At 35.1% G+C, this 20248-nt stretch overlaps 1 protein-coding gene across 1 annotated transcript in view; it reads left to right on the top strand.

Annotated features, from left to right (window-relative positions):
* The window catches only part of SLC30A5 (solute carrier family 30 (zinc transporter), member 5), a 53437-nt gene extending 34518 nt beyond the window's left edge, over positions 1-18919 (top strand). The window contains exons 6-16 of the mRNA XM_006870969.1: positions 1448-1535; positions 3040-3116; positions 3363-3533; positions 4203-4491; positions 4667-4875; positions 5412-5569; positions 6697-6826; positions 8619-8826; positions 9687-9913; positions 17028-17156; positions 18060-18919. Of these exons, the coding sequence (XP_006871031.1) occupies positions 1448-1535; positions 3040-3116; positions 3363-3533; positions 4203-4491; positions 4667-4875; positions 5412-5569; positions 6697-6826; positions 8619-8826; positions 9687-9913; positions 17028-17156; positions 18060-18230 (1857 nt within the window). The 3' untranslated portion in view covers positions 18231-18919. The remainder of the gene's footprint in view (positions 1-1447; positions 1536-3039; positions 3117-3362; positions 3534-4202; positions 4492-4666; positions 4876-5411; positions 5570-6696; positions 6827-8618; positions 8827-9686; positions 9914-17027; positions 17157-18059) is intronic.
* Positions 18920-20248: the final 1329 nt, after the last annotated feature.

Here is a 20248-nt window from a genome sequence, read left to right as displayed (position 1 = left end):
CACAGCCTTCGGTATGGATTACATCTCAATGTCAAGAAAACAAAAATTGTCACCACTGGACCAATAAACAACATTATTATCAACGGAGCAAAGATTGAAGTTGTCAAGGACTTCATTCTTGGATCAACTATCAACACTCACGGAAGCAGCAGTCAAGAAATCAAATGATGTACATTGCATTAGGTGGAGAGTCAGAGAAAAAGAGGAAGACTCCCAACAAGATCGATTGGCCAAGTGGCAACATCGATGGACTGAAGCATGGGAACAGTAGTGAGGTTGGCCCAGGATCGGGCAGTGTTTCGTTCTACTGTGCATAGTAGGTTCTCTATGAGTCGGTACTGACTCAATGACACCTAACAACAACAACAACAACAACATAAATACAGAATGTATAGTAATGTTATTTTGAGTACATTTATATCTAACATTCTAAAACATCTGCATAAATTGCTAGTGTATCATTTCTATCATTTGTCAGAAAGACATCTTTTGTCAAAAATTTTTCACAGGAATGAAAACATAACCTTAGAAGGTTTATCAGTGTTTAAATGCTTTGTATCTTTACTAGATATTAGAAATCACATAAGTTTATAATGTAGATGTACCTTCTTTATTCTTTTCATCAAAAAAAGAAGGGTAATTATAGCTTCAAACAATGAAGAGTATCATATTATGAATACTTAGACTGCTCAGATTGTTATAAATTAACTGTCTATTCCTTTCATGTTTCAAAATAAAGTAAGCCCCTACTCCTCATGTGGCGCTGTGGGTTAATGCACTGGACTGCACAGTTGGTTTGAACTGCAAGATTGGCAGTTCAAGCTCACCAGCTGCTCCTCAGAAACCCTATACAGGGTCGCTGTGGGTCGGAACCAACTGGATGGCTTTAACAACAACAATAAACTGTGGCACTGTAGGATAAGCACTAGACTGCTAACGGAAAGGTCGGCAGTTCAAATTTACCAGCTGATTCTTGTAAACCCAATATTGTTGTTATTAAGTGCCATAGAGTTGATTCTGACTCTGTACAAGGTTTCCAAGGAGCAGCTCGTGGGCTTGACCCACTAACCTTGTGTTTTGCAGTCCAGTACTTATCCTACATTGCCACACCAGGAGTCCATTACAAGGTTGCTATGAATTGAAACCAACTCAATGGCATTCAACAATTATTCTTTGGAGTCCTTGTATGGTGCTATAGTTTAGGCACTGGACTGCTAACTTCACAGTATCTTAAATGTCCTTCATGTATCCTGCAGAATGTATTGGCGCGCTTTACTTTTACATCTTACTGTATTTACTGCATTTGTGCTGTATAAATAAGGACTTTGAGCTTATGTTATTTTTTCTTAATTTATTTGGGAAAAATTTTGTAAGGATTTCTGTAGTCATAGTCTTAATAATCAACTCTTGTAAAAGCCATACTTGGTATTATTTTCTTTGTTTTTAGACAAGAGGAGCTGCTTTCTTCATTATTGCTGTGATCTGTTTATTGCTTTTCGACAATGATGATCTCATGGCTAAAATGGCTGAACACCGTATCCTTTGCAATAGATTAGAATTATTTAAATTTTGCAGAAAACTAGAAGACTGACAGAATGGGAAAAGAAGGGCAAGTGAATTAAACTGATTAATCATGAATGAAACTGATAGATAAATGTAGGGATACTAACTCAAAGTACTCAAATAGTGAATAAATACATTCTAAATTAAATATTTTATAACATTTCAATACCTTCATTAGCACCCTAAATATTCAGAAATGTAGGGATAGCAAAAGAATATTTTAGAATGTCCTGGTGCCAAGAAAAGGAGTAGACCTGATGCCACAGTGGGTTAGTACTGGGCTGCTAACCAAACGATTGTTGATTCAAACCCACCAGCTGCTCTGAGGAAGAAAAATGAAGTCTGCTTCATAAAGATGCACAGCCATGGAAGCCCTTTGAGGCTGTTCTACTCTTTCCCACAGAGTCGCTACGAGTCAGAATAGACTCAGTGATGGCAGTGGGGTTGGTGTTAAGAAACAATCTCTGAATTCCCACTCACTCATCTGTTTGTATCCTTGTATAATACAATTCAAATATTCATTCTGAAAGTTAATGGCAATTATAAAGTTTAAACTTTCTTGAAATGAAGTGAAAAACCTTTAGCATCTTCTTGCCTGAAAGAAAGAATTCAAAGTCCTTAACCTGGTATTCATACTCTTATCCTAAATTATTATTTCCAGTCTAGCCCCCAGTGTCCTCACGAACAAACCCAATTTTCCAGTTAAAAAAAAAAAAAAATCAAGACATTTTTCTCTACAGATGTGTCTTGTTCTTTCCCATCACATACCTTTGCCCAGCCCATTCAGTAGAACTCGGCACCAGTTTTAATTCTTCTGGGTACTGATACTCACTGGCCTAAAACTTGCTGGTAAACTAATAATAATTTACTTTGTTACAATGAAGCAGGGGGTCATGACTTTGATAAAGCTCCATATTGCTTGTGATACATCCTGCCCTCTCTACCCCACCCTCTTTTGCTTGCTGCTTTGCTGAGGTCATTAACTTAGACGATAAAATTTAGGGCTGGTGTTAATGTCATGCTAACCACCAGGCAGGAGTTGTCTGAGGAGAGTTCGTACTCTTGTCCTTTTGTCCTGTTTACATCACAAGGGGACTTCAAAAAGTTCAAGGAGAAAATTCTTTTGTCTTTTCAGTTCCATTTTCCATAAATTTTTTGAAACTCTCTCATATGTATGCACATAGTATTTGGAGTTTGAATACTGAAATGTAGCAGCTGTGTCATAAGCACTATTGTAATTATTTTGGAGAATTAGCCCATTCCAGTGTATAATATCCTAAAATTAATTTTTTAATTGATGAAGTGTTGGGGTTTTTTAAAAAAAAAAAAAAAAAAGAAAGAAATGTTACTGAGAGTGTTCAGGTTTTCTATCCCTAGAATTATCTTTCTTCAACCCAAAACAGCCAAAATTTCAGAAGGACTTCACAATTCCAAGGGTTACTGTTTGGTGTTTTTCCTTTACACTGACTCACTTAGCCGAAGGACATCACGACAGTGCTCTCACTCACATGCTGTACACAGCCATTGCCTTCTTAGGTGTGGCAGATCACAAGGTATGTTCTTGTGTTTGTTGCTAACATGATCCAAAGATCCTGAAAAGTTACAGCACTTACAACCTTATTAGTACATTTAAAATAAGTTACAAGTAATTAATCACCTTGCTTTCCATTTATATACTTGCATTAAATAATATGAGCTATGGAAAGAAACATACCAGTTGCTTTCCTTCAAATGTAATGTACTTAAGAATTCATTATTAAACTGTGCTGCTAATGAGACTTATTTCACTGTACTTATAGGGTGGAGTACTGTTGTTGGTACTGGCTTTGTGTTGTAAAGTTGGCTTTCACACAGCTTCCAGAAAGTTTTCCATAGATGTTGGTGGAGCCAAACGTCTTCAAGCTTTATCCCATCTTGTTTCTGCGTTGATCTTATGTCCATGGGTTATCATGCTTTCTGTGACCACTGAGGTAAGAATAAGAACTTCCGGTAACAAGTCAAAGGGATTTCTATTACTTAAAATTTTAGTTCTTACATTGCATTTCATTTTTATGTTGAAAGTAGCTTAAGTTATCTTTGCTTTTTCTTTACAATTTTTGATAAAGATTTGGACTTAATGTTTACTGTTTACAGAAAATAAAAGTCAAACACTATTGCATTTACATAGCCCTGACATTTCTGTTGGCCTCCTGATGCTACAGGATAAGCACTGAACTGCTAACCACGAGGTTGACAGTTCAAACCCACCAGCTGCTCCTCAGAAACCCTGCACAAAATCGCTATGAGTTGGAACCGAGTCGATAGCACTCAACAGTAACAATATATTTCTATAGTCCAAAGGAATCAGTTGAACAAACAAAATTGTCCACCATGTCTTAGGTCAGCTAGTATTTGTAATTCGTTAAGTAATTATGCTTTTGCTTGTTAATATTTTGCCCATTCTAATTTATAACTGGAAAGGAGTCCTGGGAAAATGTCAGTGTCTTATAGTGCTGATGTTTGATATTTTATGAATCATGTTAAAACTTGAAAATACTGGCTTACATAGAAGCATTAACTAAAACATAAGATCTGAATTTTTTGACCATGCAGTACTAACAATTTCTTTCTCTTTTTTTTTTTTTTTTTTTAATTTTCAGAGTAAGGTAGAGTCTTGGTTTTCTCTCATTATGCCTTTTACAACGGTTATTTTTTTTGTTATGATCCTGGACTTCTATGTGGATTCCATTTGTTCAGTCAAAATGGACGTTTCCAAATGTGCCCGCTATGGGTCCTTTCCCATTTTTATTAGTGCTCTCATTTTTGGAAATTTTTGGACACATCCCCTAACAGACCAGCTTCGAGTTATGAACAAAGCAGCACACCAGGAGAGCACTGAGCATGTCCTGTCTGGAGGCGTGGTTGTGAGTGCTATATTCTTCATCTTGTGTAAGCTTTTCCCCCTTATTTTTATTTATACAAATTTCTTTTTATGAACAATGATGTTCAAGTATTGTACTTAATTTGGGAAATTATCTGGTGATTACATTTAGTGCTGACAGCGTGTTGGTTTTTGTTAACCTTTTAAAACTTTTGTGATTTCCCCCTTTTTTTCCCCTTGTAGCTGCCAATATTTTATCATCTCCCTCTAAGAAAGGACAGAAAGGTACCCTTATTGGATATTCTCCTGAAGGAACACCTCTTTATAACGTCATGGGTGATGCTTTTCAGCATAGCTCTCAATCCATGCCTAGGTTTATTAAAGAATCATTAAAACAGATCCTTGAGGAGAGTGATTCTAGGCAGATCTTTTACTTCTTGTGCTTGAATATGGTAAGATTTTCAAATGTTAGTAGTATATCTTAACAACTTAATAATTTGATAGCTCTGGTAACTTTAGAAATTCTTAAATTTCTGATAAAGATAGAATAAAACTTGTTTCCTCTATGCAGTAGCAAGATTACATAGGCAAATAATTTTTTAGGTATTTTAGAAGTAATTGGTTGGGTATGCTGTTTCAAATCAGTAAAGATTTTATCTACTGCTGTGGTCTCACTACAGACCTAATGATTGTTAGCATTTTGTATTCTGGCTCATTGATTATTATAGACATGGGAATAAAAAGTTCTCCATTTTAATTAACTTAAAAGATGGACATGTCTGATTTAGCACAGTCTTTCTTAAATTTATAGATTTCCATATAAATTGCAATTAAGTAACCAAAGAGGCAGTGTTATCTGATTTCTTCTAATAAGAATTGGTATTAAGAGTTGATATTCTGATAAATTAGTATTGAAAAAAATTTTTTCTATTGAAGCAGTATTTTCCAATGTACAACTCCTTATTTTTTAACATTTTTTTTTTAAAAGCTTTTTACCTTTGTGGAATTATTCTATGGTGTGTTGACCAATAGTCTGGGACTGATCTCTGATGGATTTCACATGCTCTTTGACTGCTCAGCTTTGGTCATGGGACTGTTTGCTGCCCTTATGAGCAGATGGAAAGCAACTCGGATTTTCTCTTATGGGTAGGTACACGGACTTATCAAGATGATAATGTAGCACAATGAAAAAAACCTAAAGGCAAATTTCATCTTAGGTTATAAATTTTAGTACTTTTAATACAAATAATTTTCCAGAGCTTCATTCTTTAATTGAAATAGATAAGACAAAATGAACCAAGCATAGGGCAAATACTGAATGGCAGTAAGTGCAAAACTATATAATTAATAAATCCTTCTTATAGACAGAGAACAAAATCAGCTAGAATCTTGAGATCTTTGCCCAACATGTTTCTGTAAGGCAAATAGAATATGCATGATCATTCACATTTTTGCTATTTAAAACACTACTGTATGTTTTTTACATGTAACATACACATACATATAGCGTGCATCGTATTCACAAATAAACTAACATGCTCTGGGATTTTCTTGGTTTACAAAAAAACATGTAATGTGCCTAAGAATATAATACTAAAAATTTGAAGTGACTGTGTATGAAAATATCTTTTCATTAAGCAGATAATTCACTTAAACAAATATTAGAGTCCTTGATTCATGCAAAATATTTTAAGAAGACCTACTCTGAATAGGGAGTCCTGGTGTGGCACTATGTGTTAATGCACCAGACTTCAAAGCCACTTGAACTGCAAGGTTGGTGGTTCAAGCTCACCAGCTGCTCCTCAGAAATCCTATACAGGGTCGCTGTGTGTCAGAACCGACTTGATGGCATTTAACAACAACTCTGAATAGATTATTAAAATATAGTTCATATTCTCAATGGTTTATATTATGAAAACGGAGTGAGCTGAGAGTAGAAATAGTGTTGGCACAAAGCAGTGTCCCATGTACCATGTAAGGTAACAGAGGACAGAAAAAGTTTAATGGAGGGAGATCAAACTTTTTGCTAAGAAATTAGGAAAGGCTTTGTGTGGAGGGGACACTGAAGAAAGAGCTCAGTGTAAAATTTCAGCACAGATAAACAAACGTATTAAACATCTTACACATTAGCCAGATGTTTAAAATCCTGATAACTTTTTAGTTTTACCATGTATAGTTTTAAAATATTTCCTCGTTTATAAAGTAATAGTATTTATACTTTTAAAAATATTTGTCATTAATCTTTTCTAAAAATATACTCTATACTCTTTTAGGTATGGCCGAATAGAAATTCTCTCTGGATTTATTAATGGACTTTTTCTAATGGTAATAGCTTTTTTTGTGTTCATGGAGTCAGTGGCTAGATTGATTGATCCTCCAGAATTAGACACACACATGTTAACAGTAAGTCTTTTGTTTTCCTATTTGGATTTCTGGGGAGTGCAGTGGCTCTGTAGGATATGCACTGGACTGCAAACCATGAGACCAGCAGTTCAAGCCCACCAGCTGCTCCCACAAAGATTTACAGTCTCCAAAACCCTATACAGGGTCATTATGAGTCAGAACCTACTCTATGGCACTTAACAACAACAATTTCAATTTCTGCTCTTTTATTCATAGTTACCTTTTTCCATATAGTTACTATAGATCTAGGGAAATTTTATTTTCTATTTAAATCACCATGAGTCCTTACTTACTTTTAAAATACTGGCTTTTTATCTAATATTTTAGTGGTAAAAATATTATATGACATTGTAGAACATACTGGGGTTTTTTTCTAATATTAAATGTTTTTGTTTCAAGGTATGTTTTTAAATATCTTAGAAAATTTATACAATGTTGAAGATTTTAAAAACTCAAGCAAGAAAATTGAATTTTAAAGGGTTTACAGGAAGATAAGTTTAAAAGACTTGTCTCTTCTCCTTGCCTTATCTCTTAAATGAGATGTGGAACTTCAGGTCATAGTAAGAATTCTGCATTTAGAACTTTAGCATCGTTAGTGCAGTACTGAAGACAAAGTGACACTACTTCCTTACTTGTTCTAATAGTCCCCTTCAAATACCTCTCACCACAATTTAAACAGCCCAACACGTAACCAGTACACTACCAGAGCGCCGTAAAAGTATATATTAGTGAGATGTTTTTGGAGTCAAATACCTGTTGGACTTTTAAATACTTATATCCTTTGTATTTTATTTAATATTTATCATACAAAAACATTCACACAAGCCTGTAGATGTACATGATTCATTGTATCATAGTTTGTAATGGTGAGAAGAAGAAAAAAAAAAATGGGAATAAGTGAATTCCCATCAATGAACGGGACTAAAATAAATTTAAAGCTCTCCATACAAGAAAATATTATGAGGCTATTTCAAATAATGAAATATATGTGTATATATATATATATAGTGGCTTAGAAAAAATATGCACTAAGTAAAAAAAAAAAATTACGAATCAGTTTATATAATACCATATGATTGGTTTAAAACATTTACAAGGGACTTCAGAAAGTTCAGCTGAACATTCCATTCTTCCAATTCTACTTTTCTACAAACTTTTTGAAGCTACCTCATATATGTATGTATGTGAGTAGATACAAAGAAAAGACACCATTCTCTTAGGAGTGACTATCGTGGAGATAGAATTATGGAGGACTTTTATTTCCTGTACTGTAATACATAAGATGAAGTATTTCTCAGTAGACGGTGGAATATTCCTGGGACTATAGGGCTCCTATAAGCAGTATTTGATTTTACTCAAAAACCCATTAAGCATATACAAGTTCATAAGCTAATTGAAAATTTTAAGTCTGGTGGACTAATGATATTATCAACTATTGAAATTGACCTTGTAATATAAACAAGACTTCAGGTAAAATGTGTCTCACCTAAGTAAAGAACACTTTCAAACTTTCTAAACAAATACTATTTGTTTTTACATAATCTGTGAACCAAATATATATTAATCGTGTCATTTCAGCAAGTCCATATCCTTTTGGTGTTTGAAAGCTAAGCTATTTCTTCTAAAATAGTATAAAATTTCATACTTTTAACTTTTTATATATGCATATTGAACATAGTAAAGTGTTCTCTACTTTGGAAACTATAAACAGAAGAACATAGAGTTATTTAGTAACTTTTAAGTAGCAAGGTTAATAGAAAATTTAAAGGTTTTCTTTTCTCCCTTTTACTAGCCAGTCTCAGTTGGAGGACTGATAGTAAACCTTATTGGTATCTGTGCCTTTAGCCACGCCCATAACCACAGCCATGGAGCTTCTCAAGGAAGCTGTCACTCATCTGATCACAGCCATTCACACCATGGTCACGGACACAGTGACCATGGGCACGGGCATGGGCACAGCCATGGATCTGCAGGTGGAGGCATGAATGCGAACATGAGGGGTGAGTCCTTGCCAAATACACTACCTTTCAACTGTGTCCTAAAAAGGCTCTCTGGTTTTATTTGTAGGGAATATTGAGCTTCTGATACACTTTATTTTTAAAAAGAAAGCTATAGCTAAAAAAGGGCTAAGCCAGTTTACTGTAGAAAATACTCATATTTGTTCATAAACATCAATTTTTAATTAAATTATGGTGATTATAGATTCTGTTTTACAATAGCAGTAAAATAAACATTGTTTGCAAGGGAAACAAAGAATGTACCCTAATGAACTTTCACTGCAAATGAACTGGGAGAATTTTATTGTAGTATAAAAAATTATGGGAGAAATATTAGTCAGTTATTACATTGATTTGTTTATTCTGATTATTTACACTTGCATGAATTATTTGGGCAATGTCAAAACCTGGCTGGAGCATGATTTCTAAGAAGGCTTTCCAACCCTTCTATCATAACACTCACCACACTGTTAAAATTTCCCATGTGCTTCCCTTTAACCACTATACTGTGAACATTTCGAGGAAGGTGGCCATGTTTTTCATCATAATTGCATAGTGCTTGGTATATAGTTGTTGTTATTAGCTGCCATCCTGTCAGTTCCTGACTTATCGTCACCCCATACACAATGGGACAAAATGTTGCCCAGATATGCACCATCCCCCCTGTACAACTATTGTAATCCATAGGTTTTTCATTGGCTGATGTGCATTAGTAGTGTGTCAGACTTTTTTTCCTAGTCTGTCTTAGTCTAGAAGATCTGCTGAAAACTATTCAGTATCCTAGCAACAGATAGTAGGTACGCAGTAAAATTTGTGAAATGGCCAAAAGAACTAAATTAGACGTGTCTATTTTTTATTTGTAGGTGTATTTCTACATGTTTTGGCAGACACACTTGGCAGTGTTGGTGTGATCGTATCCACAATTCTTATAGAGCAGTTTGGATGGTTCATTGCTGACCCTCTCTGTTCTCTTTTTATTGCTATATTAATATTTCTTAGTGTTGTCCCACTAATAAAAGATGCCTGTCAGGTCCTACTTCTGAGACTGCCACCAGAGTATGAAAAAGAGCTACATATTGCTTTAGAAAAGGTACTGTACATAATTTATTCACTATCTTTTCCTTTTTTAAATGCATATAAAATTAAATAATTTAACTTTACCAGAAAAATAAGCTATTAAAGAGAAAAACACAGTTTCAATTAAAGGACATAAAGCAGGGACTGGATAAATGAAGAGAGACATTTTTGTGGAGGAGAGGATTGTATTGTGAAAATGTTCAATTGTTTTTCTAATCTTAATCCAGTTAGCTCTCGTTAGGATTTATTCGTTTTATTTTTTGTTTGTGGGGTAAGGATTGATAGATAATTCAGTATTAAAACTTATTTGAAACCATTAAGGCCAAAGAATAAGCATGAAAATTTTAACTCTTTAGCAGATCATATTTTGTGATTATAGAATTGAAGAGCAGAATAGAAAAATTCAGAAGGCTGCTCAAGACAAAGTATTATAATGAAATGTGCAAGACCAGCTTCTATACCACTTGATCAATGACAGAGAGCAGCCAAGAAAACCAGCCAAAAGCACCCTAAACTAGGCTGCATGAACGAGAGTGGTACACATGCCTCCATTCTCTAACTATACCCCAGAGACAGGAATGCCTAAGAGCACATCAACATACAATCATCAGCTAAATACACATCTACAATGTCCCAGAGACAACATACAATGTTAGTTCACACAAAGAAATAAAAGAGAATGATTCAAACAGATGACGAAAGATGCAGAACCAGAAAACATTTCTGAGGAAGAAAAGCTAACGGAATTACTTCTGAACAAATTAAGAAGAATGGTATTTAGGTACCGTCAATAGATTGACATAAAGATCAAGGAAAGCAAGAACACACACACATAATACACACCTTATAAGAATTCAGGAAAACACTACAAGAACAAATAGACAAAATAAATACAAATTCTGAAATAATACAAAGCCTACAAATAGAAATCCGGAAGATTAATACTAAGATTTTGGAAATTGACAACATATTGAAAGGACAAAGGAATAGACTTGAAGTAGTGGAAACCTGAATTAATGAGTTTAAAGATGTATTTCTCAATACTAGGGTGCTAGAAGAACAATCAGAAAAAAGAAGGAAAATATATGATGAAAACCTAAGATTCATGTGGGGCACCATAAAGAGAAATAACTTACGGGTGATCAGAATTCCAGAACAGGAAGACAGTAAAAAACCCAGAAAATTGTCTAATAGTTGTTAGAAGAAAACATCCGTAACATTATAAAAGGCAAGAATATAAACATGCAAGAAGTTGAATGAACCCTAAACAGGATCAACCCCAAAAGAAAATCACCAAGCCATAATAAAACTCTCAAAATCCTGTGACAAGGAAAGGCTCTTGAAAGCAGCTCAGGAAAAATGAAAAATTTATTATAAAAGAGAACCAATAAAATTAATGTCTGAATTCTCAGCAGAAATAATCTAGGTAAGAAGGCCATAGAATAGCATATATAAAACTCTTTAAAAATTGCCAACCAAGAATCATATACCCAACAAAGTAAAATTAGGATATTTCCTGATAAATAGAAATCAAAGGAATTTGTAATAACCAGGCAAACTTAACAAAAAATACTAAAGGAGGTGGTCTTTTGGCTGAGAACCAACAATAGTACACAACATTTTAAGATTAACATAGGTGATACCACCAGTGCTCTATTCAGATATGTTGTTGTTAAGTGCCATTGAGTTAATTCCAACTCATAACAACCCTGTATAGAGTTTCCGAGGCTGTAAATCTTTGCAGAAGTACAAAGCCTCAGCTTTCACCTGCAATCCAGATGTTGTTGTTATGTGCTGTGGAGTCGGTTCCGACACATAGCAACCCTGTACAGGGTTTCTGAGGCTATAACTCTTTATGGGAGCAGAAAGCCTCATCTTTCTCCTGCAGAACAGCTGGTAGGTTCGAACTGCTGACCCTGAGGTTCACAGCCCAATTTGTAACCACTACTGTACCAGAGCTCCAGAAATAGAGGTATGTAAAGTAAAATAAACCTACAAGACTGAAAATAAGAAACTGTAAATACCAATTTATAATGAAGTCACCTACAGAGCAAGAAGAGGAAATAGTTGTAGAGTTTTCAAATATAGATGAAGTCAAGTAGCTTTCAAGATAAGACCATTTTAAATGAAAAAAATTAATTGTTTACAGGGTAAACAAAATTAATACACCTTCATATAAAAATAAAAAAGAAAATCAGAAGGATTTTGTAAACATTAACACAACACAGCCTACGATAAAGAGTCAATGATACTGAAGGAAGAAGTCTAAGGCGCATTGAAGGCAATGACAAAGACAAAGTCTCCAGGAATTGGTGGAATACAAATTGAAACCTTTCAACAAACTGATGAAATACTGAAGGCACTCACTCATCTATGCCAAGAAATTTGAAAAGACAACTACCTGGCCAACTGACGGGAAATGATCCATATTTGTGCCCTTTCCAAAGAGAGGTAACCCAACAGAATGCAGAAATCATTGGACAATATCATTAATATCTCATCCAAGTAAAACTTTGTTAAAGATAATCCAAAAACAGCTGCAAATATACATTGACAGAGAACTGCCTCAGAGGTTCAAGCCAGATCCAGATGAGGATGTGGAACGAGGGCTATTATTACTGATGTCAGCTGGATCTTGGCTGAAAGCAAAGAATACTAGAAATGTATTAACCTGTGCTTTATTGATTATGCAAAGGCTTTTGATTATGTGGATTATTGACAATTATGACAACATTGCAGAGAATGAGTATTCCGGAACACTTAATTATGCTCATGAGGAACTTGTACATTGACCAAGAAACAGTTGTTCGAACAGAACAAGGGAATACTGAATGGTTTTAAATTAGCAAAATTGTACACCAGGGTTGTAGTTTTCCACCATACTTATTCGGTCTGTATGCTGAGCACATAATCTGAGATGCTGCATTATATGAAGAAAAACATGGCATCGGTATTGGAGGAAGACTCATTAACAACCTGTGATATGCAGATGATACAGCCTTGCTTGCTGAAAGTGAAAAGAGCTTAAGATACTTACTTATGAAGCTATAGTATGGGTTACACCTCAATATAAAGAATACAGAAATCCTTACCACTGGACCAGTAAACATCTATATAATTGGAGAAAAAAGATTGAAGTTGTTAATGACTTTGTTTTGCTCATATCAACCATCAACACTTATGGAAGCAGCAGTCAGGAAATTAAATGACATATTGCATTAGGCAAATCTGCTGCACAAGACCTTTTTAAAGTGTTGGAAAGAGCAAAGATGTCAGTTTGAGGTCTAAGGTGTGCCTGACCCAAGCCATGGTATTTTCAATAACCTCATATGCCTGTGAAAGTCGGACAGTGAGTAAGGAAAACTGTAGAAGAATTGATGCATTTGAGTTATGATATTGGAGGAGAATATTAAAAGTACCATGGACTGCCCGAAAAAACAAACCAATCTGTGTTGAAAGAAGTATAGCCAGAAAGCTCCTTGGAAGCTAGGATGGCCAGATTTTATCTTGCATACTAAAGATATATTGTTAGGAAGGACCAGTTCTTGCAGAAGGGTATCATGTTTGGTAAAGTGGAGAGTTGGAGAAAAAGGAAGACCACCGCCACCACCACCACCACCACCCCAGCTAGATGGATTGGTACAGTGGCAACAGCAGTGGGTTCACGCATAGCAATGATTGTGAGGTTATCACAGGATCTGGCAGTGTTTTATTCTGTTGTGTATAGGGTCACTATGAGTCAGTACTGATTCAGTGGCATCTAAAAGCAACAACAATAACACAACAGAAATTAGAGTGAAAAATGAATGCAGGGAAGGACGGGTTGGCCTGGTTAACCAGTTTTGGGTCAATTACATTTTCATTTGGTTTAAAGAAAAACTATATCTCGATGCCATACCAATAAAATATATTTCAGGGGGTTAAAAGGCTAAAAAAGCAATTAACTGTAGAAAACAGAAAAACAGTATAAAGAATCAACAAGACAAGAAGTTGGTTCTTTGAGAAGGATTAATAAAATCGACAAACCATTGACAAATCTTAACAAAAGAAAAGGAGAAGATAAGGTAACATGAATTAGAAACTATGAGTGACATAACAACAGAACCACCCAAAATAAAAAGGATAATCACAGAATACTGTGAAGAATTATACTCCAAAAAATTTGAATACCTACAACAGATGGACAAATTCCTAGAAACACCTAAACTAGCACAGACTGAAGTTGAAAACTCGAAACAGACTTAAAACAAAAGAAATTTATCAAATCATTTAAAAACTCCCAATAAAACAAAAACTCAGGCCCAGATGGCTTTACTGGTGAATTCTACCAAACATTCAGAGGGAAGCTGACACCGCTTCTACTAAACCTGTTAATGGAATATAGAAAAGGGTGGAAAACTCAAAAATTGATTTTATGAAGCAAGCATAAATAACCCTGATAACAAAATCAGGCAAAGACATTGACATCACTAAGAAAGAAAAGTATAGACCAATAATCCTTATGAACATTGTTACTGTTAGGTGCCATTGAGTCAGTTCCGACTCATAGTGACCCTATATAGGTTTTCCAAGGAGTGGCTTGTGGGTTTGAACCACCTCCTTTGGTTCAAGCCAAACTTGCAGTCCATTACTTATCTTACAGTGCCATAAGGGCTCATTATTTTAAAAATAATAAAGCTGCTAAAATAAAACAGGAAAATATTTATGTGGTTGTGGAGATAAGGAAGGCCTTTTTCATTGTGAAGTGAAACCAGAAGCCAAATCCAGATTGTCAGAATATCCCATTAAGAAATATGAAGTACAAATGGCAGACCAAAAGAAATGTTTATATGATGTATAAACAAAGACTTACCATTTACCATCATAATCCTTTAAATAATAATTTAGAAAGACACTCTCTAGAAAAATGGACTGAGACTGCAAACAAGCAGTTCAAAGAAAAAAGCAAATACAGAATAGAATGTCTTTCATCTTGTGGTTTGCCATATTATGGTACAGAAATTTTCAGCTGGTTATAAAAGGCTAACTTGTTAAATATGTATGCTGTTGCATTGTAACCCGATGTTTCCATAAGTCAGATTAGTAAGGTTAGTGACTGCTGTTGTTAAGTGCTGTCAAGTTGGCTCGGACTCATCGCGAGTCAGAGCCAAGGAGTGGCTGGTCGGCCTTGCAGTCGGCCGTCCAGTGTTTATCCTACAGCATATCACACAAGGACTCTAGGTTAGTGACTACATCTTTTTTTTTAATGTATTTTTTATTTCAAAAGTAATATATGTCTAACACAGAAAAACTTGGAGTCCTGGTATGGTCCCGTAGGATAAGTACTCAACCATAATGTCAGTTTGAACCTCAAGGTTGGCAGTTCAAACTTAATGAGCTGCTCCTCGGAAACCCTATACAGGGTCACCGTAAGTCAGAACTGACTCGAGGGCACTTAACAATAACAGAAAAACTTGGAATCCTGTTGTGGCACTGTAGAATGAATAAGAACTGCACTGCTAACCACAAGTTCAGTAATTCAATCCTACCAGCCACTCTTTAAAAACCTTATATACACAGTCGCTATGACGACTTGATGGCACTTAAAAACTTTAAGCTGCAGAAATGTCCAAAACTGGAAAATAAATCAATAAATAAAGACATACATAATTCAGCCACCTGGAAAGACTTTTCCAAGTTGTTTTCTTTATAATTAAAAAAATGGCAAAAAACTAGAGAACACACACATATTTACTTGTTGAAGGGGAAGGCACAAAACGAAAAGAAAGAAATGCCCTTGAGCACAGCAAGCTGAGGCAGCAGAAAGAGACAGTGGAGAGTCGGACATACGCCGCTCCACAGCCTGGGTGGCTGAGGAAATCGCTACAGTTGTGGCCAGGGCTATATTTAACTCCTTTTCTTCTTTGTTTTCTTTTTTGTTTGTGACTACAGAGAACCGATTTACTTTTTAAATAAAATTAAACATTTAAAAAGCAAATTTTATACCCTTTGTTTGGTTGATGATGCATGGAGGGGATTGTAACCATGGCAATGAAACAATATACGATAGGATGAATGTAAACTATCACATAATTCACAAAACATTTTCTAAAAAGATTTTTTTCTCCCTTTATTTCATATTGATAAATACTCTTAATATATTTTAATGACTTTTAAATGTCGTTATAGTATTACATGAATATATTTATATAAACAGAAGTCCTGGTGTGGCACTGTAGGACAAGCACTGGACTGTTAACCACAAGTTTGGCAGTGCAAACCCTATACGGGGTCGCTATGAGTTGAAACCAACTCGATACTTTAACAATATTTCATTGGAGCCCTGGTGGCACAGTGGGTTATGCATTGGACAGCTAACCAAAGGGTCAGTGGTTCAAACCCAACAGCCGCTCCGCAAGAGAAAGATGTGGTTTTCTGCTTCCATAGAGATTTACAACCCCAGAAACCCTGTCCAGGGTCTCTTTGGATTGGAACCAACACAACAGCACACAACAACATATTTAAGTAATCCTCCATTGTTGAACATTGAGTGTACTTTTTGAATGTGCGTAGAGGTTACGTATCGGGCTGCAAACCTCAGGGTCAGCAGTTCGAAACTACCAGCTGTTCGGGGGAGAAAAATGAGGCTTTCTGCTCCTGTAAAGATTTACAGCCTCGGAAACCCTGTACATAGGGTTGCTATGAGTCGGAACTGACTCCACAGCACATAACAACAACAATCTATATATTATATAAACAAATAATATGTGTATCTATGGAAAGGAGAACTTGTAGTTCATGGCATATGTCTAGGCAATGTTTGAGAAGCCTTGGTATACCTATGTGTACAATAAGCTCACTATATTTTATATAGATGAAAATGAAGGTGTGTGAATATTGGTAATGGTAAAATTTGGGGGTGAAGATACTTATAACCCCCATTTGCTTTCCACTCAGAACTGCCTATCACATCTAAATCAGAATGCCTTTCTAATAGTCACCCTTAACTGGATGTCCTACAATTCTTTCCCACTTTTTTTTTTTTAATCTCTGTTTAATAGTGATTCCTGGGCCAAAGGGATTGCTATGTTTTAAGTAAACTAGCCTTTAAGGTTGTATATATCACTTTTTTTTCATTTATTTAACAGATACAAAAAATTGAAGGCTTAATTTCATATCGAGACCCTCATTTTTGGCGTCATTCTGCCAGTGTTGTGGCAGGAACAATTCATATACAGGTGACATCTGATGTGCTGGAACAAAGAATAGTACAGCAGGTAATACTCTTATTTTTAAAGTAATTTCAATTGAAGTAATTAACATAAGTAACTGTAAATCTGTTGCTGCTGTTATGTGCCATGGAGTTGGTTCCAACTCATAGCAACCCTGTACAGGATTTCCGAGGCTGTAAATCTTTACAGGAGCAGAAATCCTCATCTTTTCTCCCACAGAACAGCTGGTAGTTTCGAGCTGCTGACTGTGAGATTAGCAGCCCGATTCGTAACCACCATGCTACCAGAGCTCCTTAACTGTCAGTATAGCTTATTTAATATTAAATTAATAAGTATATCTTACCGCTGGAGATAGGGGTCTGTATTCTAGATGAACCCAATTAGAAAAATTTCTACTTTGAATAACACCACAGTAATTGACTAGGTTTCTAGAAGAATCTAACATTTTGACTGACTGAATAATAAACTTTACTTAGAGGATTTATCTTTGCCTATCTATAACTATTATAAATCTATAACTATGGAGTCCTGGTGTGGTGCTACGGGTTATGCACTAGACTGCAAAGCCGTTTGAACTTCAAGGTCGTCGGTTCAAGCTCACCAGTTGCTCCTCGGAAACCCTATACAGGGTCACTATGGGTTGGCACTTAACAATAACAACAAATCTGTAACTACAACAAATCTATAACTATGGAGTCCTGGTGTTGTGCTGCGTGTTAAAGTGCTAGACTGTATAAGCACTTTGAACTGCCAGGTGGGTGGTTCAAGCTCACCAGCCGCTCCTCGGAAACCCTATACAGGGTTGCTATGAGTCGGAACCAACTCCACAGCACTTAACAAAAACAACAATCTATAACTATAAAAAAATAAGATGTCAGTTTTGTAAGACATATTAAATTTTGCATTTTTTTAATTAAATACTTTTAAATGTCTGGGTTTTATAATCAGGTTACAGGAATACTTAAAGACGCTGGAGTAAACAATTTAACAATTCAAGTGGAAAAAGAGGCATACTTTCAACATATGTCTGGCCTCAGTACTGGATTTCATGATGTTCTCGCGATGACAAAACAAATGGAGTCCATGAAATGCTACAAAGATGGTACTTACATCATGTGAGATATCTCAAGAATTACCTCTGGGATTTGAACAATGAAGATGAAATGGCTTAAATGACTCAGTATTTATAATATTTCCAGAATGAAGAAAATTGCACATAATTGTACAGAAATATTTTACCATATTTGAAAATATTTTTTAAACTCCCTACTATTGGATCAAGGAATCTTTCTTGTAAGAAACTTAAATGCAGAATGAAGCATTAATTATACAAGTTAAATATTTGAATTATGTGTATAAACAGAATCTTAAAATTTGAGTGAGCATGATGTATCACATCATCTTGGAGAATGGACAGCTAATGATGTATCTAGTGACGACCAAAAGTACTTCTGTGTGTTTATTTTCTGTCAGAAAGTATCTCCAATGTAAATGTGTACTTACATGTTTATTACAAAGACCCAAATGAAAATTTGAAATTTTTGTCAGTTTTTTGCATAACATAAGGATAAAACAGGAATAAAAATTCTATATTTATGGATTTTCTGTATATAAAACTGATTTATAATTACAGTCCAAGTTCAGTAAGTATAACATGTATTGCCGCTTTAAATGTGTACTAAACTATTTGGGAGAAACGTCAACCACTGATAGAAGACAAGCAGTGAGAATAGAAAAGTACAACATTACAGTTTGTGATGTATTAGAAAACCAACCACTCTGTTAAATAAATTTTTTACTTTTGGTAATATTTGCAAATGAATAATTCATTAGGTAAAGAACATATACTAAGGTGTGTCGATGTTATTCATTCTCTTGCCAAGCCAGTGATCAAGTATGCTGGGCTTTTTATCTTTTCATTTAGCTGTATATATATATATTATAGAGCAGCTAGTTGAGAAAATCATCATAATCAACTCAGAACTGAATTTTCTACCTATAGTTGTACCTTTTTTTTTAATTTTTTTATCAAGAACATGTGAATACATAATAAATAGCAAAAAATAGTTATTTTAAGGTTTAATAAGTGAAGTTTGTCCATAAATGTTTGAGCACCAGGAAAACAAAATACCTTGTTACTACTTTCTACGTGAATATTTAGCGTCCTGGTATGGTGCTGTGGGCTAATGTGCTGGACTGCAAAGTCAATTTGAACTACAAGGTCCACAGTTCAAGCTTACCAACCCCTCCTAGGAGACCCCCTACAGGGTCGCTATGGGTCAGAACCAACTCAGTGGAACTTAACAACAACATCTGAATATCTGGAGTTGTGGTATGGCGCTGTAGGATAAGCACTGGATCACAATATCAATTTGAACTGCAAGGTTGATGGTTCAAATCCACCAACTGCTCTTCGGAAACTCTATACAAGGTTGCTATGAGTCAGAACCAACTCGACAGCACTTAACAACATTTTCTATGAAGTCTTTTCAGACTATACATTGTTTTTAAATTGGAACTTAAATAATATAAACTAGCCTGAACCACTGAACTTGCAGTTCAAACTGATTTTTGCAGTCTAGTGCATTAACCCACAACACCACACCAGGCCTCCTATTGGAAATAGGTATGTAATAACATAGGCAGTTTTGTAACACCAAAGAATTTTGTCTAAAACTTGAATAGATATTTTTCTATTTATAAGCATACATATATTTCTATTCTTATACTAGGAATTTTTTTATAATTAGAATGAATTCATTTTATTGTGGGACTAGTTTTTTAATCTATGTCATAATGACAAACATTGTAAATTATTTTTTTGTTTTTCTGACTTTAATATCTGAAGGGTTTTAGAAATTGTCGCAAGTTATTTTGATATCCATTGTCTTCTTTGCATATATTTTAGTCTAGAATATGAAGTGCATATTAAAATTTTTTTAAGTGGTGGGAAAAAATTGCATAATGCTGTTCTGATCTATTTTAACCTTTGTCTATAGAGAGGTATAATAAATACTGTGCCATTATTAAGTCAAGACCTTTTTAAAGTGTTGAGGAGCAAAGAAGTCAGCTTAAGGACTAAGGTGCGCCTGACCCAAGCCATGGTATTTTCAGTAACCTCATATGCATGCGAAAGC

This window comes from Chrysochloris asiatica, unplaced genomic scaffold (assembly GCF_000296735.1).
Source record: "Chrysochloris asiatica unplaced genomic scaffold, ChrAsi1.0 scaffold00157, whole genome shotgun sequence".
In the NCBI taxonomy this organism is placed as follows: Eukaryota; Metazoa; Chordata; class Mammalia; order Afrosoricida; family Chrysochloridae; genus Chrysochloris; species Chrysochloris asiatica.
This window is presented reverse-complemented; position numbering and strand designations above follow the sequence as displayed.